The sequence below is a fragment of the Lepidochelys kempii genome, chromosome 3 (assembly GCF_965140285.1).
Source record: "Lepidochelys kempii isolate rLepKem1 chromosome 3, rLepKem1.hap1, whole genome shotgun sequence".
In the NCBI taxonomy this organism is placed as follows: Eukaryota; Metazoa; Chordata; order Testudines; family Cheloniidae; genus Lepidochelys; species Lepidochelys kempii.
In genome coordinates this window covers 26,175,953-26,200,306 of record NC_136382.1, presented here as the reverse complement: position 1 = coordinate 26,200,306, position 24,354 = coordinate 26,175,953, and the positions used below count along the sequence as shown (strand labels likewise).

Here is a 24,354-nt window from a genome sequence, read left to right as displayed (position 1 = left end):
GAAAGGTATATTACATACTCCTGGGGCAATTCTGCGCCAAAAAGTTAAAAACTTTGCTAAAAAATTTAAAATTCTGCACACAGTTTTAAAATTCTGCAGATTTTATTTGCTAAAATAACACTATATAATCATTCCAGTTTAAATTATTATGGTAATTTATTTCAAAATACCTATCAGCAACTATGTTTAACAATACAGATATAAAAAATTGCCAGAGGAGCAGAGAGTTAAGGAAACCCCTACAGCAACTCAGTTCCTGTTTCTCTACCCTCTCCCCCCCGCCCCGAGCCCAGCTGGTGGGCCAGACACTCACAACCATTCTTCCCAGAGGCCAGCTGCAGGACCTCCCCCAACCCAGATTCCTAGAACCCTTGCACTCAAAGCTCAGGTGTGCCACCCTCAGCCAGATACTCGCACGCACCTCCTATCCCACTAGAGCCCAGGGATCCAGAGGGAGAAACATCCTGATGCTGGGTTCTGGGCTTGAATGTAGTTTCCTGCATGCTGCCTCCTTCCTTCAGGGCATGCTGGGAACTGTAGCTACCAGGAATCCTACAGCTCCCTCTCCACAGCAGCGTCTTCTATTTGTGAGTTGGGCTCTGCTGGATCTAGTGCTCCCTAGTGGCAGCTGGCAGCTCTGAAGCCCATTTCTTGGGGGAGGGGGGGAGAAACACATTCTGAGCATAATACTAATTTCTGCGCAAATCCTGCACTGCGCAATAGTGCAGACTTTCCCTAAGAGTAATTATATAGGATAGATTCAACCAGCAGAGCTGTTCAAGTGTCCAACAACTGTAGTATCTATAATATTACTGGTATAAAAAGTATAACATTTATAAATTGGGTATATTTAGGGATACTGAATGGAACTTTCAAATGTCAATCCATATCCTCCTTTCTTATTACCCACTGTATAAATTACAGACAATCCAAATGCTGTGAAGGTACCAAACTTTTTATTATTTCAAACAAACTTCTGTACAAAATAGCCCCGTCACATCAGGCAAAGAAATGCATTGACATTTGCGAACAGCACATGACAACTTTAAGAACGCTTTCAGGTTTACATTTTTCTTTATTATACAGCTCTCCTCTTTTGACTCTTAAAAGACTTCAATGTTTAACAATTATAATTACAGATAGGCAAGTATTAACTTTAGGAAATTTAGCAAATAAAGAATCTACCAGATCCACTACAAATCTATAGTCCATTTAGCTAACAATGGCAAAAGTACTTTTTTCAAGAACATTTGGTAAATATCCTTATATTAAACTGTTTCTGATGACACTTGAGTACTCAGCAGCAGCTGTATAGTAGAATCAGAAAGATTATTATCTGCATTACGTTAGCTTCTTGAGGCCCCAATCAGAATTGAAGCCTCAGAGTAATAAGTGCTGTGTAAATATAAAACAGAAGGCAATCCCCTACCCCAAAGAGCTTGCAAACTAAATACTGCCTAGGAACTGACATTGATAAGTAACTTCGTAGCAGTGCAGTACAGTTTCTAGCGTGCAACATTACACCTCGAAAACATTAAAGGGCCACATTTTCTGAAGTACATTCATGAAAACTCCAGTGACTGCACACAAACTCCGACATATATACGGATACACAAATCAGGGTTTATGCATATGCCTTAGAGTTTACATGCAACATGTAAGCCAAGCATGCAAAATTTAGTGCACGTTTTTGAAAACGTGATCCTCTCTGCTAGAAAATTCACAGCTGCTGCAGGTCACTCAGACACTCAAAAGAGCACTTTTCTGGTTTTTGCAAAAGACCTTTATTCCTTCGACTGGAGAAAATAAGAACAAATGTAACTCAGTGAGGAACTCAACTTCTTGAAAGTATAAGTCACATTTGAAAACAACAGCTAAGTAAGCAACTGAAACTTCTCAGTTTTCACATGGTATTGGCTGATAAGAAGTCCTATAAAGGAGTTTGACTCAAATAGCTCAACTCCCAAACACAGTCAAACCCTCTTTATATCACTCCTGCTCTAATAAGGCCAGGTTTACACTAGAAACTTTTGCTGGTATAATAATGTCAGTTAGGGGTGAGAGAGTCTTTACAATGTTTTTATATCAGCAGAAGGCTCTAGTACAGACAGTTATACCAGCAAAAAGGCTTTTTGCCCATTTAAGGTATGTCTACACTACAAAGAGACCTGTGGCTGGCCCGTGTTGTGGGGATTGGGGATATAAAATAGCAGTGTAGACATTCAGGCTTGGGTTAGAACCCAGGGTTTGGGACTCTACGAGCCCAAGACCCAACATCTACACTGCTATTTTATAGCCTGCAGCCCATGCCCTTTGAGACCGTGTCAGCTGACCTGGGCCAGCTGCAGGTGTTTTATTTCAGTATAGACAGACCCTTAGATTTTATTTGGGAAATTGGCATAAGATTTCAAGTGTACACAAAGCTTTAGTACTTCCTCCTTATTCTCCAAGCTTCAGGCATTAGGCCTAAGAGTATTTTTCTTCTTCAGTAATACAAAGTTGTCTGAATAGGAGGATAGTCTTGAACTGCATTTTACAAGTAAGTACATTAAACCTGAAACAGGATATTAATTTCTCAACTGTGGAATGGAAAGGGTTACATCATAAACCGAAGAGACAAAATGTCGTCTTTGGCAAGAGAATTTGTTGGCTGTTATCAGCCAGGCAAGAATGAGCAGTAAGTGGCCACTTTTCCTTCTGCCTAATACAAAACATGTTGCGTCTCATGCAATGGTGCTGAACATTCAAATAACCTTCATTCCATAAAAATTCAATGGAGAACTTTATGTAAAACTAAATTTCCAACTAAACAGCACACTAAAAAAGAAAATGAGACAATTTCACTTTTATTTTAATTCATATTAAATTTCTCCTGCAAGATTTCACCCCTATGGTTTAGTCCATTTTGTCCTTACTACTGCTTACTTCTGTGAAAGAGGCGGCTTTTTTTGGATTAAACAAACACAGACGACAACAGACTGTTATAGATGTAGCTGATGTAAAAAGATAAGGCGGACATGTAAATGGAGATTGTGCTACATAAAGTCAGTCATATTATGACTAAAGATTCATAGATTTCAGTGATGTGAAGAACATACACACAAGTATTAACACCAATCTGTATTAAATTATGTAAACATACACATCTTCTGTGATCAATACATAGATCCACTTGTCTCAGAAGGGACTACTGAAGCAAAGCTCGAATTTGCTTGGAAGTAGACTCATCATTCAGGTGTTTTGTAGTGAACCTAGGAATACAAAGTGAAAGTGTAATATACAAATAATGAACATGAATTAGGACATCCTCAAAGCTTTGTTAGCGGTTCTGCAAATTAATATGAAGTTTTACTAAATATAGTAGGTTTATGTATATTAAACATAGTTTCCTCATTTTCCCTATGGAAAACAAAGCTACTGCTGGGAACATAACTCTAAAATGGATGGTGTAGTTGTATGGTTGGATATTAACACTTTCATAGAAGACAGTCAGTGGTTCCATTACCATTCACCCATTTCATCTCCATGCTCTCAAAACAGTCTCATTAATTTTGCTTAGAAATAATCAAAATATATTCTGCTCTTTTGGAATCCTCGTTTAGTACATCTACGTACCTTAGATCTGTGCATGCCTCCCTGCCCCCTTACCATATGGCCTGAGCACTTCACACTATACTCTTCTATCTACCCCTGTACATACCTGAGAGCATTCAGAAGGCCTTCCACGGTATCAGGAGGCTGTTCCTTTAAAACTTTTATGTACCCCTTCATCTGGGAACAGAAGCATATGACTATTGAACAATATAGAATTTGCAGTATCTGAAAACAGATAAAAACCTAACCAATACAGGTCAGCTTTATTTCCAGATACGTTTCATACAGCCAGTGAACATGAACAGTAAAATGTCATTATACTAAATAACGGGCAAGAGTGGAGGGTCCCAGAGTTCAGGCTCCAGCCCAAGCCGGAATGTCTACATAGCAATTTTTAAGCCCTACAACCCGTGCCAGAGAAGAGCAGCTCTGCGTGGCTCAAAAGCTTGTCTCTCTCACCAACAGATGTTGGTTGGCCCAATAAAATGTATTACCGCACCCACCTTGTGTCTCTAATATCCTGGGACCGACACGATTACAACTGAACTGAATACCACATTATGGAGATGTGTATTTCTCTAAAACTCTAATTAGGAAAGGGTTATTTTATTTTATTTTGGAGGGTGGGGGGGCAGAGAGAGAGAAGAGGAGACTATAGTTTAATGGTTTGGGCATGGCTGGAATGTGGGAAACACAGGTTAAGTCCCTGCCCCACCTGATTCCAAACAAAATTTTTCATCCCAGATCACTTCAAAATCACGCAGAGCAGGGACTTGAATCTGGGTCTCCCACATCCCCAGCCACTATCCTAACCACCAGGTGGTGGCCATACAGAACCCCTACTGTTTCCCCTGACAATTTTGTTTTTTGCAAAAACATTTAAAATGTTTTGGTTTTGTTCCTATGCAGAATGAAAACAAAATTTCAAAACTTCAAAATCTGGGAAACAGAATCGTCTGGACAGCTCTACTGCCAAGACCCATTGCAGAGTTTTAACCACAGGTCAGTCTTTCCTCTCAATTTGAGATACCAATGCGTGTCTAAATCTGTAGGTGAATAAATGGAGGTTCAGTTAAGCACTTCCCAGATGCTCTTAACTAGTGCCAGGTCTATGGATTAGCTGCACAAGATGATCTGGAAAATGTCTGTCTCAGCCTTTACTCACTGAGTAATCAAATGGACATTAGCCAGTTACTCATTCTCCCTGTATGGGAAATCCAGTCGAGCTCACAGCAATCCACAGATAGATGGGTGCAGCTTAAGGCAGAAGCTCTGCCCAAAACAGTCACCCAAGTTACTCGGCAGGAAAGCAGCGTTTTTCAAGAACAGAAACAATCAGAACCTAGGAAACTCAGAGGGCAAGAAATGGCTCATTTTCTCCACTGTCTGTAGAGTGCGCCAAAACTTTTCCCAAGAGATTGCTGGCTTGGAGAGGAGAATTGTCTTCTACAGAAAACTGACCTTCCATTTGAATAGACGAGTCTGAAATACTGGAAGTATTCATACTAGGACATGCACTTTACACTTGAAATTAAGATTTGGGTCCCCTTTGCACACTCTAAAAACTGACTTGAGTGTCTCCTGCCTACCAATTCCTTTTTACTTTGTATCTAGCTACCTATACTGTTATAAACTTGGATTAGAATACATAATAAAGTGCCAGGCAAATGATTCACATTTATTTGATAACAGCATTGTGAAACAATCGTCATATATATTAGGAAAGCTAATCATATACAATTGGGCTTTTGGCAACATTTCAAGTGTTGTATTTCTGTGGCAGCATGGTCCATTGGGTAAGACACTGGAATAAGGAAATCTGGTCTCACCTCTACCACTGTCCTGCTCTGTGACCTTGAGAAAGTCAATTTGCCTATATGTGCCTCAATTTCCTCACTGTAATACGGAGTCAGTGAAAGAGTCTTTGTAACGTGCTTTGAGATCAACAGATGAAATAGACTATGAAAGCTAATATCACCAATATTATAAAAAAAAAAACACAGATGCCCAAATTTTTTTTGTATGTGGGAGGGGAAACTGCTAGGGAAAACTTTTTTTCTTTTGTCAGTTGTAGTTTAGTTTTGTTGAAGGTTAGCTGTTTAACTGATTGTAGAATTAAATTTGTCCAAAGCACCTTGTGTAAATAGGTAGGTACTTTTTCCTGTATATATGTAAGACATTAAAGGTTGATTTCACTTCATTACTATGCTCACCAAAACTTAAGCTAAAAGTTCTCAGTCAGCATTAAACAGATAAACTTTAGGCTTAGTTTGGGTCTCAGCCAAACTAGTAACCGCATGGAATAGCTGGTTATTTAGATTAAAAACACTTCCAAAAAGTGAGTTTTAGAACTGACAAATTACAGGGTTAGTTTATCCCAGAATGTCTACACTGCAATTTTACTGTAATAGAACATCTAGTAAAGCAACAGAACTGCTTAATACACGACAAATGAGCACCAGTGTCCGATACAAAATTTGAAAACAACTGAAAATGAGTCGTATAAAAGCCTAAACTTCTATGGAAGAAATCTATAGACAAATATTTAGCTAATCTACAGAGCATTAAAAAAATCTTCTTTGTAAATTACGCTTACGTCAATCTTTGATGTCTTAGAAAAAGCTCCCACGGGATGAACGTGATCATAGAGAATAATAACACCCACCATTACTCTCATGCAGAACATAAGAGTCTTTTCACTGGTGAACCGACTTCTGTATTCTCTGGAAAAAAAGAATTCTTGACTGATTCTGCATAGCACAATTTATTCTTTCATGTGTTTCACATGAGAACTTTATTCTCAAACTAGAGTATTAGTGCATGGAAATCAATAAATGTAAATCAATAAGCTTTTAAGGAAACCAACACCAGTAATGATCCTTGAATCAATCAACTTGGCAGTTTACAGGGAGAGAGAGAGAAAAAAAAAACAGAAAACAACTGATGGTACAGTAAAATCTTCCACTACTTCTTCAAAGATCATATTATCATCTCTATCAAACCCTGAATTTTAGACATTTGCTGGAGGTCTCCACAGATATGGAAGGTTATAAAGATAGACAGTGCTCATTATTCACTATTAGAATGCCAAAACGATAGGAATTCAAAGTAAAGCTACTTCTGTTGTTTAAATATGAGTAGTGAACAGGTAACATTCCTATCAAGATTTCATTTGCCTTTCAAATGGAAGCCTCAGCCCTGGCCTACACTAGGACTTTAGGTCGAATTTAGCAGCGTTAAATCGATGTAAACCTGCACCCGTCCACATGATGAAGCCTTAACTTGACTTAAAAGGCTCTTAAAATCGATTTCCTTACTCCACCCCGACAAGTGGGTTAGCGCTTAAATTGGCCTTGCCGGGTCGAATTTGGGGTACTGTGGACACAATTTGACGGTATTGGCCTCTGGGAGCTACCCCAGAGTGCTCCATTGTGACCGCTCTGGACAGCACTCTCAACTCAGATACACTGGCCAGGTAGACAGGAAAAGAACCGCAAACTTTTGAATCTCATTTCCTCAAGAAAAAAGGCGCGAAACGATTGTCTGCTGCTACTTTCAGGGAGGGAGGGAGGGAATGGGGGCCTGACGATATGTACCCAGAACCACCCGTGACAATGTTTTAGCCCCATCAGGCATTGGGATCTCAACTCAGAATTCCAATGGGCAGCGGAGACTGCGGGAACTGTGGGATAGCTACCCACAGTGCAACACTCCGGAAGTCGACGCTTGCCTTGGTACTGTGGAAGCACTCCGCCGAGTTAATACACTTAAAGCATTTTCTATGGGGACACACACACTCGAATATATAAAAACGATTTCTAAAAAAACGACTTCTATAAATTCAACCTAATTTCGTAGTGTAGACATACCCTTATATGTGGATGGCAAAGTTAAAACAGTCACTACAACAGTTACTCCTTGAAATCATCATCAGGGAGGTGAAAAATGAATTGAGCAAAAAAGAGGCCTGAGACTAGTCTATGCTATATTTCTCAACCACTACCTACATCAGAGGTTCAGATTAACTCCTTTATTGTTTTAATTGGCGACTTTTCTGCTGATTTCTTAAATGAAAGTCACCAATAGGAGAATGGTGAACCTTGTTAATTTTCAAAAACTAGAAGCTGTACTTCACAATTCCTTTACTTTGAGTTCCTGAACTCTATTTTTTTCTTGTTTAAATAATGTAGTAACAATAATAGCATATAATCAGAAACCAGCTATGAGCACTGACATTGGGAAATGTCTGATAACTATTCATCTGTCTCCTTTATGATTTAAAAATCAATGTTAAAATTATGCTTTTAAAAAAGTTTTCAGTTGGTATTTTTGAAAGCAATCAGCATTTGCCTAACTCTGCTTCCAATGAAGTCAGTGGTAAAACTTATATGAAGCAGACAGGACAAAGCTGTGCAATTTTGAAAATGTCCCATTCCTTATTTTATTGTCTTTAAAAACCAACAGTTGTACCAGGATGGCAATACAATCTCTTGCGAAGAATAACTGTAACTAGTATAGGGATAGGCATATTTTCAGTGAAAACATCTGCTCCTGACCCAAGTGGCCAGCAAATACAAAACAAACACCCCTTTAGCTTATCAACTGGAATTCCATTATACCTATTAGCCACTCTATCTGAATGATTTTAATCCCTTAAAATTCTCCTGAATTATGCTACCTCTTTCTGTAAGCTCATGGGCCTAAATTCTGAAAAGCAACTGATTAAGGTGTCAAGATGGGTACGAAAAATTTAATGCACTCAAAATAAAGTGGCAGATGCTCAACACTTATGAAAATCAGCTTCCTATCAGATGTCAAGATGGGCAACAAAAACTGAATCATCTAACATAAGTTACTTTTTCTTGCTCTCTTCTGAACGAAGAACATGTTTAACTGTAATTCCCAGCGCATCTTTTTAAGAAAAAACATCTAATCTTGATTTAAAAATTGTCAGTGATGGAGAAACCACCACAACCCTCGGTAATAACCCTTAGCTAAGATTAAGGGTCACTAAGATATGAAATATGGAACAGAGGGAGGATGAATTAAAAAAGGTCACGAGATTTTTTTTCCCCATCAGTAAGAATAAAATATTGTATCTTACATTTTATCATATTTAAGGCTTTGTTAATTCAATTCCTAGGACAATGATAATTTTTAGTATGTCATAGCTCCTGGAATGTTAGGGTAAATGGAAGGAGAGTTCACTGGAGATGTACTACTATTACCTTCTTTGACCTTCAATATCTCCTCCCACCATCTGCCTAAAAGCATCATGCCAGGACATTTTAGAACTGGTAGATAAACTGCAGCAGAAGCCATAACAGTAAGTAAAATTAAAGGATTCCTTTCATAAAGATGGATTGTACAAAACGAAAACTACAACTAGACTACAATTAAAAAAGGCCAAAAAATAAGCACTGGCTTCCTCATCACACAATCTTTAGCTTATTTTATTTAAATAAATCCCTTGGACCCAGTAAAATTATGTAATAGTCCCTTTCTAAAAGGAGTAATGACATTTGAGTTAAAGGTAAAGACAATATAGTCTATGTTCCTTTTGTCATTTTAGTATACTCTCCCTTTGTTCTTGTCAACTGAGTACAGAAACTGAGCAGAGGGATTCTCAGTTCGGATACCAACTCCCTATATGGCTTTAGGCATTTTCTTTTGCAGCTATGCTTTCCCAATGTGAAAATATTGATCTAGGAGTTCACAGCTGTATTATGAGGATTGAATTAATGTTTGCAGAATATTGGACACATGTACTCCTTGCTAACGTACAACGGGGTCCTGTGCTTGGGAAGAAATCAGTTATTCTGTTATTTACATCCCTCTCTTCTACAATGGGGGTACTGATAATATTTGCTGTTTATATTGTGGTAATGCCTAGAGGACCAAACCCATTGTACTAGGCACTGTACAAGCATATAATGAGAAGATGGTCTCTACTTCCAAGAGTTTCCTTAATCTGAATAGGAAATGGATACAAACAAATTGGGGAGGGAGCACAGAGTAACCAATGACTAGGATCAACTTGGTAAGCCATGGTCATATCACAGCCGTTTTTGTAGGCATCAAAGCAGAGGAGCATTTCAAGATGTCTTTTTTTGTTGTTGTTCTATTTATCTTCTATCTATTTAGATAAATTTTATATAAAAACTGTTGCAATGAAGGTAGACTTGACCAAACATCACAACTGAGTGAAAACTCTCTCCATTGGCTGATTTACAGCAAAATGGAGATTCAATTCAAATAAACGAGTTCCCTGATCAAGAAATAGAATATATACTTCTCCAGACCCTCCAGTATTTTCAGAAACAAACAAAAACCCAAACCACCACCCAAAAAGACTATCTTTGTTTCCACCAGTTTGTCTATAAAAATGTCATAGCTCAGACTGAAGTATCTGGTTTTGTGATATCAACTACAGGAAGATTACCTCATATACAATTGTTTGGGAATCTTCTAAGAAATTAGACCTCCAATCCAGCAAAACACAGGAGTATGCACATAACTTTATGGATGCAAGTAGTCCCACTGAAGTCTATGTACCAATTCTAACACTCTGCTGAATCAGAGCCTTATGCTGTGAACCTCCCTGGGCAAAACTGTTAATGTATTAATGAAAAATATTCATACTAGTCAAGACAGGAGGCATGACTTGCTTATATTAGTTCTTTGTCTACTCATAAGTCTCGTATGTATGCTTTAAATTAAAATATCTATCTTAAACTTTTATAGAGCAACTACCAGGCTGGTTGCTCTATAAAAATCTAAGATATTAGAAAGATATTTTAATTTAAGGCATACATACTAGACTTAGTTTGCAAAAACTGCTCACATGCTAGATGGCTACTTAAGCAGACCCCTCCCCCCTCCCCCAAAAAGATTGAACTGATAAATAAACTTACGGTGTTTCCAACATTACTTTACATACACTGGCCATAGTACTTAAACAATCTGTTGTATTCTCAATCGGTAGGGTTTTGTTCTAGAAAAATTAAACACAACCATGATCATTAAACCAAATTGTACAACTAAATGTTAGAAAATAATGCAAAAAATCTTATCACTTACTTCTGATACAAAGTGTGTTGTGGCATTGCTGAGTGTTTTGAGCATTGGTGTGGCTTCTGCATAAAATAGAGACATTCTGTTGGCCATTTCATTATTTACTTCATTCTCAATGTCTATCTGATAAAAATATGAAGAAAAAATAGTTAATAAATGACACTCCTTTCAAAAATGTTACCAGCAGGGAGAAACAGATAAACTGTATACTCACACCAGTGAGCCGTTATTTACGTGAGTAGTCTCATTACAGTCAATGGTACAACTTGTCTGATTAATTGCTCACCAATGTAAGGAGTTGACAATATGGCCTTTAATGTAGGCATCTTGTAAACCACTGCAAAAAACGTTACCACCAGTGGCGGGAATGCACATCCATAAACTCCAGAGTGAAAACAAAAAGTCCAAGTTCCATTTACTTACATGCATATTGTTTATTCTGTTGCGATTTATTGTCCGTCTGTAGTAACTGAAGTCATTTTGAATGGCTGGGTTTCTCATCTTAATGGATAAAAAGAATCAGTATATAACACACTTCAAAATGCAAGGAAATGTTTCAGTGTATATTTAAAAAATATTTTTAACCTTAAGTTCATCAAAGCGGAGAGTAAAATGTAATATTTCTGCAAACTCCTTGGCTAGAGCCTGTTCTCGTTCCAGGTGTTGAGTTGGAGTATAGGGTGGACAGGTCAATGATTCTAATAAGCTCTGTAGTGTTTTCTCTAAGGAAGATAAAAAGCACAATGTGTAGTAAGTCATGGCTTTTGCATTTTTGACACAATGTCAATTTGTATCTTGATGCTTTATGCCATATGTATAACTATTTTTGTAACAAACTTGATTTCTAAATAAGAATTTTTCAAGAAGAAAGGCCCTCTGTAAACTGCGGAGCCCTAAGGACATAATTAGTAATTGTCCTTAGGATTCTAAAATGAGGGATAGGGTCAAAACCAACAACCACCACCACCAACTGGCTCCTCACTCTCTGCCATCACTCCCAGTTCTTCACATCATCTTGGTCTTCTCTCTCCTCTCTCAAAAGAGACCTTCCACATCCCTAATTTTTTGACAGTCCTTCCCATACACAAATGCTAAAGAAAGATCTATTGCACGCAGTCCCTCAGACTTTTCATCCACCTTACTCCCCCTAATGGTCACCCCCACCCTTCAATATGAAGATGCTTCTGGGACTCTGCCAAAAAAGTATCCAACCTTCGTCACCGATGCCACTGGGATCCAACATGAGGATTATGAGTGCAAAGTGAGGGACCTGGCAATACAGGATGCAGGGATAATCTCCTACAAAGGCTTTGGGAGGGGAAAACGCAGCCTAGTGGACCTGAAGGTTGTCTATACTTGTTCCCCATTCCACTCAGGAATCCTAACCCAGACCCTCTTTCCCAGCTCTTTCTAGATGCTCTCTCTTAGTGAAAACATACTCAAGGGCTGGCTAGAACCCTAAATGTTAACGCATATGGCTTCATGCTGCTTCTAATAAATTCCAAAAATTACATCTGGATATATTTATGTTCAGATGTGTGAAAACAGAACCTACAGGCTTCACAGAAGATAGAAATCTAGGCACTATAGTCGAATTAATGGTACAACTCTCTAAGCCAGTGGTTCCCAAACTTGTTCTGCCGCTTGTGCGGGGAAAGTCCCTGCCGGGCCAGTTTGTTTACCTGCCCTGTCCACAGGTTCGGCTGATCGCGGCTCCCAGTGGCTGCGGTTTGCTGCTCCAGGCCAACAGGAGCTGCTGAAAGCAGCGCGGGCCGAGGGACCAACTGGCCGCTGCTTCCAGTGGCTCCCATTGGCCTGGAGCAGCGAACCGCAGCCACTGGGAGCCACGATCGGCCGAACCTGTGGATGTGGCAGGTAAACAAACTGGCCCGGCCCGCCAGGGGCTTTCCGTGCACAAGCGGCGGAACAAGTTTGGGAACCACTGCTCTAAGCTTTCAGAAAAAGAGAAAATTTGCATATCTGTATATGAAAATAATATCGGTTAAAAGAAATATATGAGGCACTCACCTAGTCTGAGTGAAAACTCATAAAACTGCTTCAACCTCAGAACCAGAGGACACACTGAATTCCAAGCTTTTTCTTGAAGTTGGATATCATTTGGGTTTTGTATTGCCTGCAATGACAATATTACTGTAAATATACATATGACACTGGAATAAAGAACCAGGCTTTTAAATATAAATATAGGAAGATTTCCAATATGGTAGTTTTTAAAATATTTCTTGAAAAAGATCTAGAACAATTGTAAGACAAAAGCTATTGTGTGAAAGAAAAAAAAAAGAGCCAAAAATACAAGGTCAAGGGCTTTTTAAAAAATAGCAAAACAAAAATATCAAGGCATCTGTTTCAGCTGTGGTAGAAACTATCATTTAATGAAGTCCTGGGAACTATTTTAAAACTATTCATTCAAAATGCAGCACCCACATACAGCAGCATGCTTCAGAAGCATCATCAAGGATCTACAACCTATCCTGAAGGACAACTCATCACTCTCACAGATCTTGGGAGACAGGCCAGTCCTTGCTTACAGACAGCCCCCCAACCTGAAGCAAATACTCACCAGCAACCACACACCACACAACAAAAACACTAACCCAGGAACCTATCCTTGCAACAAAGCCCGTTGCCAACTATGTCTACATATCTATTCAGGGGACAACATCATAGGGCCTAATCACATCAGCCACACTATCAGAGGCTCGTTCACCTGCACATCTACCAATGTGATATATGCCATCATGTGCCAGCAATGCCCCTCTGCCATGTACATTGGCCAAACTGGACAGTCTCTATGTAAAAGAATAAATGGACACAAATCAGATGTCAAGAATTATAACATTCAAAAACCAGTCGGAGAACACTTCAATCTCTTTGGTCACTCGATTACAGACCTAAAAGTGGCAATTCTTCAACAAAAAAACTTCAAAAACAGACTCCCATGAGAGACTGCTGAATTGGAATTAATTTGTAAACTGGACACCATTAACTTCGGCTTGAATAAGACTGGGAGTGGATGTGTCATTACACAAAGTAAAATGATTTCCCCATGTTTATTCCCCCCTCCCACCACATGGTTCCTCACACGTTCTTGTCAACTGCTGGAAATGGCCCACCTTGATTATCACTACAAAAGGTTCCCCGCCCGCCCGCCACCTCTCTCCTGCTGCTAATAGCTCACCTTACCTGATGACTCTTGTTACAATATGTATGGTAACACCCATTGTTTCATGTTCTTTGTGTATATAAAATCTCGCCACTGTATTTTCTGCTGCATGCATCCGATGAAGTGAGCTGTAGCTCACGAAAGCTTATGCTCAAATAAATTTGTTAGTCTCTAAGATGCCACAAGTCCTCTTTTTCTTTTTAGGTCAAATTATCCATAGCAGAAACATTAACGAAGGCCATTTGTACTACACTCACACTGAAAAGGGTTTACAGGGTCAAAGCTTGGGCCCTTCGCAGTGAATGGGAGTTCCGTCACTACTTTAGAACTAGGTTTTGGCTGTTAAGTAACCAACTGCTCTCACTAATGATAATCATGAAGATCTTGTATCAGAGACCCTCACCCCTAACTTGGAAAACACCCCAGGTCAAGTGAGAGCTAAAGTAGATCGATACAATTCTGAATGCTAGCAGATAATTGGAGCATTTCAGAAGCTTTTCCTTAGATGATCATCTGTAGAATTGTAATTGTGATGTATTTTTATGGTGTCATTTTACAGTCTTACATAGAACAGAAACTATTTTGCATTTTTCCTAATTTTACAGTGCCTTAATGATATTGAAATTTTTTCTAAATATGGACGTTAATTTTTTCCCCCATAAGGGTACATAAAATGTGTTCTCAGAAGCAAAGTACAGTATTTAATTGTATTAACATTAAGATGTCTAAATGAAACACTACTAACCGTACTGTACCTATCATTGAGTGAGCTGTAGCTCACGAAAGCTTATGCTCAAATAAATTGGTTAGTCTCTAAGGTGCCACAAGTACTCTTTTTCTTTTATCATTGAAAGAGTTAGTGTAAATTCTAAATATCTAATGTATTTTATAAGTACAGTTTTACTGAGTACTTTTAATATAAATAACTTTTGTGAACTATCTGGCATGCAAAGTAGAAATAAATACTGCAGGCTATTACTTGATGTTTCTTCAAGAGAAATGTCATTGCTATATTATCATACATCTCTTATTTCTTGTCCAGCTCCTTTGTAAGCCTGAAGGTCTGCAAGCAAGCTTTCAGAATCCTGTAAAACTGCATTGATCTGATTCCATACCTCCCTTTCTCCATCTGTAGGCTGTGCATCTAAGAAACATAAAGAGCAAATACACAATGTCACATTATAAATGAAATATGAATGTCAACATAATTCAGTTCCATTTATGGAGTTAACTCCAATTGGATCAGTCATAATTGATTCTGATTTTATTCTGGTATGACTCCACTAACTTCAAAGAAGTTATTCCTTTATATCAAAGAAAGGAAGATCAGAATCAGGCTCTGATCCAAAGCTGATCCAAGTCAATTCCCATTGATTTTGGTGGGCTTTAGATCAGAACCAGTGGCTTTGCTCAATTCCCCCCCACTCCTCTCAAGACAATAAACTCAAATGTTCAAAATATTGAGAGAGAAGGTGGGTGAGGTACTCTCTCTCTTCTTGGACCAACTTCTGTTGGTGAGAGAGACAAGCTTTCAAGCTTACACCTGAACAAGAGCTCTTCATGTGTAAGCTCGAGAACTTCTCTCTCTCACCAACAGAAGTTGGTCCAATAAGAGATATACCCTCATCCAACTGGTCTCTCTACCATGCTGGGACTCACATGGCTACAACAACATTGCACAGAAAAAAGTTAAAGGCATTTTTCAGAAGTAAATAAATTAGAAACTAGGACAACCTAACTGTGCTTAACTGAAAGTTTCCTTTCTTTGAGTAATAAGGTCCAAAAATCCATTACAATGGCTACTTCAGCCTCCTTGCAGCTTGAGAGTAGAACCAGACCTGTCAGTCCCTGGCAGCAGGAGACATCCCCATCCATGAAATTCCCTCTAGTTAGGACAACTGTGACAGCCCAGATAATTCACTTCTATTTTCCGAAATTAATACAAGACTTTAATTAATTAAAACTGTATTAAGTCAACGTTCAGTTGTAAACTTTTAAAAGAACCATAATATTTTGTTCAGAGTTACAAGCATTTCAGAGTTACGAACCACCTCCATTCTCAAGGTGTTCATAACTCTGAGTTCTACTGTAAAAGTATGAACACAGCCAAGAGAGCCAACAAGCACCCATGCTAGATACAACTGCCTTCAGTGACACATCAGGTGCTGATGTTTCAAGTGATGCTGGTGAAGTCTCGTTGCCTATATGCTCACTGGTTATCATTGAAAGTTCACTGCATCTCTCTTGGAGGAAATAAAATAGACATCACCAGCTTCAAGTGATGCTTGCCTAATATGAATTGCCAGCACTACCAACTGGTAAATCCTGTATCAAAGCCTCCAAAGTGGCCAGATTGGCTTTGCCTTTTACAGCCTCCACCAGCAAATTGTCATGGGGAAGGTGGTAAGCATAACTATTGTAACCCCTTGAGAAAAAAATACTTCATCAGCCCCATTAGAGATAAACAGGGAGATGCAAGGATGTTGTTATTCAACGAACTAGTCATGAACAGACCAGTGGTAATCATTTACGCTATCTGTAAGAGCAGCCTCTTGATGTACTCCTCAAAATGCTTGCCATGGGGTCCTAATGGCTATGAAGCAGAAGGGACAATCCAGGCCATTTTCCTACTAACACTGGAGTCAGATGTTCTGGGGAAAAAAATCATTGTGTCTCCTCCTTCTTTATAGAGGGGTAAAAACCCAACTTGCCTTCAGTTTCCTCAGAGTCTAACATCCCTGATTCAAATGATGTTTCAGACCATGCAATTGCTGGAAGTGTAGCAACTGCCAAGTATGCATCAACATTAGCTGTGCAAAAGCCACTGTCAGGCAGCACCTTGCTTATCAGTCAAATATACAAAAGGATGGTCTCTGTGGTGAAGCTGGTGCAAATATCTGGGATATCACTAAAATTGTACGACATGAGGACAATATAAAGCCAATCAATACATCCTGCTGTCCCAAAGAAATTTGTGATGTGGAGCAAAGGCACTGAAGTTAATGAGGCTGGGGTAATGCAAGGTCTTGGGTGGCCTCTTCAGGGAGTTGAAAATGAAGCCAAATGCAAGTTAAAATGTCTCCTTTTAAAGCAGACCAATCTTGGCATGTCACTGGGTGAGGCATCATATCTGCCAAAAGCATCACACCTGTCTGGCTTTGACTGACATGAACATTAAGAGAGCATGATGCCTTGAAGGCATTGCTTTGAGCCCAACTTGTCAACACTGCCCATTACTGCACAGCTGTAATGCATAGCTCATCACCCAGCACTAATAATACAGAAAACAGCATAGAATGAAAGATACTGTATGTATGCTGTAGTCATGTCTTTAAGTTTAACGTCACAGTAACATTGAGTCCCCACCCTCATTTATCAAAAGCAATTATACAAAAGGTATTTTATGAGCTTGAATACTCCTCTCTCCCAGCATTACTTGTTACAGCAAATACTATACTTAAAAGGACTCCAAACACCATTAAATGCAATGATTTTTTTCCCCTAAAAAGTATTAGGATACAGATGTTAACCTCTCTATGGTTAAGATTTAAATCAGCTTTCCTTATAAACTCGATTAGAAGGTAGGAAACTCAAATTAGTCAAAATGAAACCAAGTAACCAGAAATTTCATGAGTATGAGCATGTGCAAGGAGAATTTATTTTGGATGCTTGCAGCGAAGGCATTTCATTGAGGTGCTTACAAAAAAGTAAGAGGCAGTGGTTTCACTTTTTCTGGTTCCAACTCCAAACGCAGCTTTCCCTTCTAAACTTGTTGGTCTTTCAAGGACCAATGCACCTTTTGTGAGGTTTTTTGTTTTGAAGGGTGAAGGAACACATAAGGGAGAAATTATTGCTACTTAAAAGCACTTTTATGTATGTTAAAGGAACTTGCATGTCTGTTTTTTCAGAGTCTAGGAAGTTCACAACACCCGCATACCAACTTCTTGAACTTTAAGTAGCCCTGGTACTTTCCTTGAGCAGAAGTACCCAATAGGCCATTAAGGGAGTGTCAACCTCACAACACACATTACTTCCTGGATGCAATGCATTTGCAAAGGAACAGAACCTGGGATTCATGGGAGAACTGCATTCCCCAGTGTGAAGCTGCAAAAGTGGATGCCTAAGCAAAGGGCCTGGTCAAACCCATTCAGCATCCGCATGCTCTCAGGCCTTCACTCTGCAGATCTGAGGGGAATAGGAGGAGCATAAGTTCCAACTGTCTTAAGTTCTTAGAACATAATGTACTACAGATATCTACTACTTCTTCTAATGGTTGATGCCTCTATTCATGTATTAACAGGAGACTTGATTCTCCATCCAGAAGTTGCAAATGCTTCGAGCAATGGGGCTGACAATATCTGACCACAGTCAAGTTGGTAGCTAGCCCGAAGAGGGGATCCTTGGAAGCTTTATGACTATTTCTGCAAATTGTAGTTAGCTGACAATCTAACTAACTGAGACCCAATAACTTTTCTAACTGAATTGAACTGAAGCTCCACTGTTTTTTTGCTCGGAAATCACTGGGATATGAATAAAAAGTGTCTTGGATGACAGCATACCAGTCGGGGTGTTTAAAATAAAAAAAAAAAAGAAAAAGAAAAAAAGAAGAAGAAGAGTTCAGGAAGGTCAACATTTTCAGACCCTTGTGTCTCAAATTAGGCACATAAATTCCCATTTAGGCAGCTAGTCACCAGCTTGATTTTCAAAGATGCTAAACACCCACAACTATAATTGGCCTGGAAGAAGAAGAAAGAAAAATGCTGCTTACTTAGGTGCCTAAATACAGACCTAAGACCATCTACTTCGAAAGTGTTGGTCTTAGGTTTAGCATCTCTTGGGAATAAAATGGTTATTTGTACTAACAGTCCCAAATTCTCTCCTCTGTTGTTCCAAAGTTAATCATAATTTTTGAAAGTCACCTGAATAGAAATCAGAACAAATATTGGCTAATAGTTCAAAAATGGAGTGTCAAGTTCTGTAGGGCACTTTTTAACTTACCATTTGGAACTGAACGTTTTGGAAGAGCCCCTGCTTTTAGAAAAAAAGTATTTTAAGGGCAGGGGGAGAGAAGAGAAGCAGTACATGGAAGAGAAGACCTGCTCAAGAAAAAACTTCCAAAATAACTTGTGAAGCTGCTATAAAACAGAACTCCTTCAAAGTTCAAAATTGACTCTTTTTGTTGCTTTAAGAAAACTCCAAAGTATTCCCTAAGAATTCCCAGAAAGATATTTTGTTCAGCTTTCTTTGTACCCCCTGAAGAAGGGCCTCCACGGGCAGCAATAAACTCTGGCAGTAAATCCTTTATGAGAAAGAGAAAATTCAGAGCCTGCTGAGAATAGCCTCAGGTACTCAGGATTCAGTCTATTAGCCATTAATTTAAACATGGTCAGACCCAAACAGTACAGTGCCCCTTGAATTAACAAAATGCACATCATGAAATTCACCATAAGTGATAATAAAAGTTTTCATTAGTTGTGATACCGAAGATTCACATGACCAATTGGGAGTTAAGATTCTGGTTCTGTATCATTTACCTATTAACTCCAAATTTGATGGGGTAAGGGGAAGAAGTATAGGAGGTGTCTAATCAATCCAAGTCCAAATCTGTTTGAATGAGAATGCCCGCATCACCAATGCCTCGTGCTTCAAGAAGAATGCTCATTTGTTTTATTGCTGGAAGTAATGAAAGATTATACTGGTAGTCCTTTATCAAAGTGATATGGCTTATGTTTATTTGGTCTGCATCCTACTCTTACAGAAGGGCTTTTGAAATTACTTCCCCCCCCCCCACTCTCAGGAGATAAGACTTGCTTCCTGAAGTGGATATCATTTGCTGGAGAGACTGTCTTGGGCACTGCTATTTGGTTTCAAGTCTGGAGTGAAAGATGATGATGGAAGCTGCTGAATCTACTCAGCTATTATATTGAGATATGTGCTGTGATTCACAGCTTTAATTTTTGCCTGTCTAGTTTTTTTTAAAAAATTTGTCTAGGTTCTTATGGCACTGATCATCACAGTACCTGCCCAACTCAGGAAAACTACTCCTGTGTATGCAGAACTCCCTTTGCTTGCAAGACAATATTACAGAGAAGTATAAATAAAGTATTACCTCCTTAGCTCCTACTTCCAGCTCCAGTTTAGAAGTATACTTCCTTGTCAAGATAATGCAGGAAAACACCAGAAGAAAAATTAAACTGATCACATAGTTGGTTACATGAAAAAAAATTATTAGAGAGGTAAAGGATTCTTCTGTACCTGAAATCCCTAAGCACCACAGAGGAAATGTAAGAAAATGGAGCTGGTCAACATTTTTGAAATTAATGAAATTTCAAAATTTGGATAAAGAAAAAGCTGAGAGGATTTCCATCCTTCTCACCTATTTTTCAGCCAACAGTAGAGCTAGTCAAAATTTTACAAATTTTGAATTAAAAAGGAGTGTGTGTGAGAGAGAATTTTCACACAAATATTCAAGAATCCCCAGCTCATTTTTTTTCCCAAATAGCCCTAGTAAGAAAGTCAAGAATTTTATGTCAAAAGAGTTTGAGACACTAAGGACAAAAAGATGAAAAGAGCAGGCTGGTGATAGATGTTTGAGACAATAGTGAGATCCTTCAACTGATGAAAAGAAAGAGCAGTTGGAAGTAGACTGGAGTCTTATGTATTGTTAATTGAAAATTACATAGTAGGATTTTTCAAATCCTAAAGTGAAGATGTCCTGCTATTAATCTGTATCAAATTATAGGATTACTGGTCAACCCAGAAACAACAGCTATGGAGAATCAGCATTTAACAAACATGTAATATGCTACTTTGCTGGGAGAAGATAGCTGGCTGTAAGTAAGATCTGCACTACCTCAACTACCTCAAAAAGATTGGTTTGCCAAAGAAAGCATTAGGGACTGCAATCCAGTGGGACATTTTGTATCCATGACATGAAGTGATATGTCATCTCACATAAGCCCCACTTTTCAGCTGATATATCCCGAGGGCTGGTGAAGAATTGCAAGATAATTTACAAAGATATATATTTCTGAGTTGATGCAGAGATTACATTTTGAGAGTACAGTGTCCTGTTAAGTTACAAAATGCAGTAAACAGAATTTGCTGTCCCCAAATACCTTTTTTTTAAAAAAGGTAACATTCTCCAGACTGCTTTTCCAAATCACAGTGCTGTATGTTTGTCTGCAAATTAACTTCACACCCAAGGAAGCTATTGAAGAGCAGTTATTCTGTGCAATGGCTGAAACAACATTTTTTGCCTCAGTTGGACTTCATTTTAATAACTGTAGGAAAAGAGAACCCAAAGAAGGAATGCACGGAGCTAAAACACTTCCCCTTTTAACGAGAAGCATCACTTTGTAGAGATCTAGCTGCCCTGGCACACAGGTGATATGTGCTTAGAATAAAACCCTGTAAATGCATACATGCAGATTATCATTCCTCTAAATTTATCCAAGATTCATTCATGAATCTGGTAAAAAAATGTTTAAGAAAGAGGATAGCTAATTTGACCCATTTTATACATTGTATTTGATACTGAATGAACTGAGATAACCAATACTGACTTGATTTAAATACAGTATAGTCAAATATATGCTGAACAAGAAAAGGAATCTTTGCAGCCTTGAGAAAATTAACATAAGTAACCAACTTGTCCTTATTTACCTAGATATATGTGCATATTTTCTGAAACCTATATTTGTACTTCTGGTTATCAACAAAAATCTTAACTAACGGAGTTAATGTTCAAATGCACATCCCACTTAACACAACAAATTAAAAATAATCAAGGAAATCATCAGTTAAGCAAACAGTCATATCAAACCAGCCTTAATTCCCAGGTCTTCCCACACAAAACACACAATTCACTGCACAACAAACTTCACAGCTATACCACAAACTCTTTCAATTATAACATCACTCACAATGCACACACTCTATGATTAGAGAGCACTTATACAAAACATGAACTCAGACCTGGGCCAGATTAAGATATTTTGTTAGTAGAAATACCTGTAACAACATGTTACATCCATAAAGTATGAATTTGGAATGTCTGCACTGAGGCACTGGCATATCAAGAGCTCTCCATGTGCTGCTTTGTAGATACTCTAGGGAGCCCTTCATTTACTGATGACTTAGCACAGGACACCCTCTTCCCTGTCCACATGCTTCTTGCTCACCTACATCCTTACACAGTCTCAGCTCAACCATTTGTCCTCAACCCATATCTTGATTCTCACACATACACACACACACCCCGGACTTCAGCCTGTTTTCTAACAGCATAATTGGGAGTGGCAGTGTGTTTAGTATAAGATCATTTAACCTCCAGCCATGTTCCAGAGGCGCTCCCCTCCCACCCATCTTTGTAGGGTGCAGCTAACATGCTCAGGTTTGTCACATTGGGACTCCTCTTCAGCAAGCCATGGGAAGTTCAGAGGAAAGAGCACCCTCAGGACCTGAGCTATTAAGCTCTGCTCCTCAGGTATATTAATTTGCAAGTCTCCTTCTCTATCTGATCTTTTACACCATCTAATAGTGAGCAGAGAGGGAAGAGATTCTTACAAACACAGTGTGCACCGCAGGCCATCACCTAAACTCTGGAGGCAATTTTTTTCTTGGGGTCCACTTGTAGTTTGCCAGAAAAAGGCTTCAGTCTTTTGGAACCAAGCAGATGTGTCAGGTGCAGACATTCATTGGTGGAAGCGATCACATCTGCCAGGGGCCCGGAATGAGTGGGCCAGGGAGCTAGAGAAAGGCTAGAGTGGTGGTTGGCTTGAGTCTGTTTACAGGCAGGACTACTCAGCCAAACCAAAAGATGCCACATCATTTTAAAGCAGATAGGGGACAAATTAAGCAGCACATCTGGGGAGCAGCCGTATCAAGTAATACTGCATGTATGTCATTCTACTTTCATCATGCCACAGCTCAGTCTACATCCCCATGATCAGGCTAGTGAATTCGGAGGAGTGGAGATAGGAAGCAGGGAGACAGGCCAAGCAGCAGGGCCAGGAAGAAAGTGCCTGAAAACAGAAGTAATCCTACAGTGGGATAGTTCCATCTGCTTCTTTTGGTGGAAATAATGCTTCTTATAATGAATAACTTTCTTTAATTTGTTTGAATTTTAAATTTCAGTGGTGGCCCGTGCCTAAGAAAAGACACTGGTATAGAACATATGTGAACTCTGCAGTTTGTAGTGACTGTGATTGTGCAGCTATAGTTAACAATAAATATCAGACATACTTAGGGCTAAAATTTCATAGATGGTTGATTTTTTTAAAAAAATCTGTTTTCTCCAGAGAAGTTGGCAAGTATTTTATCCAGAAAACGTTCCATAAAATTTACTTCTCCCCTGAACAATAGTGGTGTTAAATTTTGAGACTGAATTCAATAATTAATATGTGAAACGCAGCAAATTTAGTCCTGCTTTAAGTGAAAAGCTCAACACTACCTTAACAATGGACTCCTCCATAATATTTGACAGTATTAATACATCAAGGGTCCAAATGCATTGGAGAGTGCCATCTGCACTCCATTATAGAATGTATGGGGTAGGATTTGGCTTTTAGCATGAATGTATCTTACCACTTTGAAAGCATCCTGATTTGTCATACATTTCCTGTATCCTTGTCTGCATTACCCTCAGCCTCGTTTTCTTGGCAAGATAATTGAGACAGCGGTAACACCCAAGCTCCATTGGTATCTATTCTCTGCCAGCATCCCTGAAGTCATCATAAATCAGCTGTCAGATATCTAGATATGGCACTGAAATAGTTCTGCTGGTACTCATTGTTTACCCAAACCCACTGAGAAGTTGGGGGAGGGGCCTTTACTCCCGGGCACCAAGGCACTAGCATAGGGAGTACTGCAAGGCTCAATATGCACTCAATTTCTCCAAGCTCTGTTATGCAGATATTGAAGAACCCCAGAACCTCTGATGCTGGTGACACTCCGCTGTCTATTTCCTTCTCTGAGGAGGCAGGCCATGCCATCACCAACATGTCCCAGTGCCTAGAGAGGTCAGCAGGTGGATGAAGAGCAAATGGCTCGAGCCAGGTAAGAAATAATGGTGTCAGGAAGGGAGAAATGCATTGAGGAATCTGCCAATATTACCAGTTATTGGAGGTCCTCAAACCATAGACTATCAAGATAATACAAAGCCGTGGAGTCAGGGAAAACACTGTCATGCCAGAAATTCCAATCTGGAGACCATACAATCACAAAATAAAATAGCTTTACCAAAGGCAGTTGTCCCAAACAAAATTAATATTGACTAAGAGGGCAGTAAATCAGACATGTCATTACAGTACGTTAAGTGTACTAAGACCTTTCTGGACTTAGATGATTACCTAAGCTTGAGGAATACAGAGCTGGTTTGGGTTTATGATTTCAGTTGACACATTTAGAGTAACATCTGAGTAACAAAGATCTAACGTTTATTAGCCCTTCCCTACTGGTTCTCATCATAATCTCTAAAGCAGTAGAACATGGTCAGATTC

At 39.0% G+C, this 24,354-nt stretch overlaps 1 protein-coding gene across 7 annotated transcripts in view; it reads right to left on the bottom strand.

Annotated features, from left to right (window-relative positions):
• Positions 1-937: 937 nt before the first annotated feature.
• Positions 938-24,354, bottom strand: part of CYRIA (CYFIP related Rac1 interactor A) — a 75,239-nt gene continuing 51,822 nt past the window's right edge. For 5 of the 7 annotated variants that reach the window (XM_073335968.2, XM_073335967.1, XM_073335966.1 and 2 more), the window contains 9 exons: positions 14,875-14,996; positions 12,697-12,802; positions 11,254-11,390; positions 11,092-11,169; positions 10,675-10,791; positions 10,509-10,588; positions 6,191-6,317; positions 3,701-3,771; positions 938-3,251 (listed from right to left, as the gene is read on the bottom strand). In XM_073335968.2, the coding sequence (XP_073192069.1) occupies positions 3,188-3,251; positions 3,701-3,771; positions 6,191-6,317; positions 10,509-10,588; positions 10,675-10,791; positions 11,092-11,169; positions 11,254-11,390; positions 12,697-12,802; positions 14,875-14,996 (902 nt within the window). In that variant the 3' untranslated portion in view covers positions 938-3,187. Of the gene's footprint in view, positions 3,252-3,700; positions 3,772-6,190; positions 6,318-10,508; positions 10,589-10,674; positions 10,792-11,091; positions 11,170-11,253; positions 11,391-12,696; positions 12,803-14,831; positions 14,997-24,354 lie in introns of all 7 variants that reach the window. The other 2 variants (XM_073335971.1, XM_073335970.1) reach the window with 2 other exon arrangements.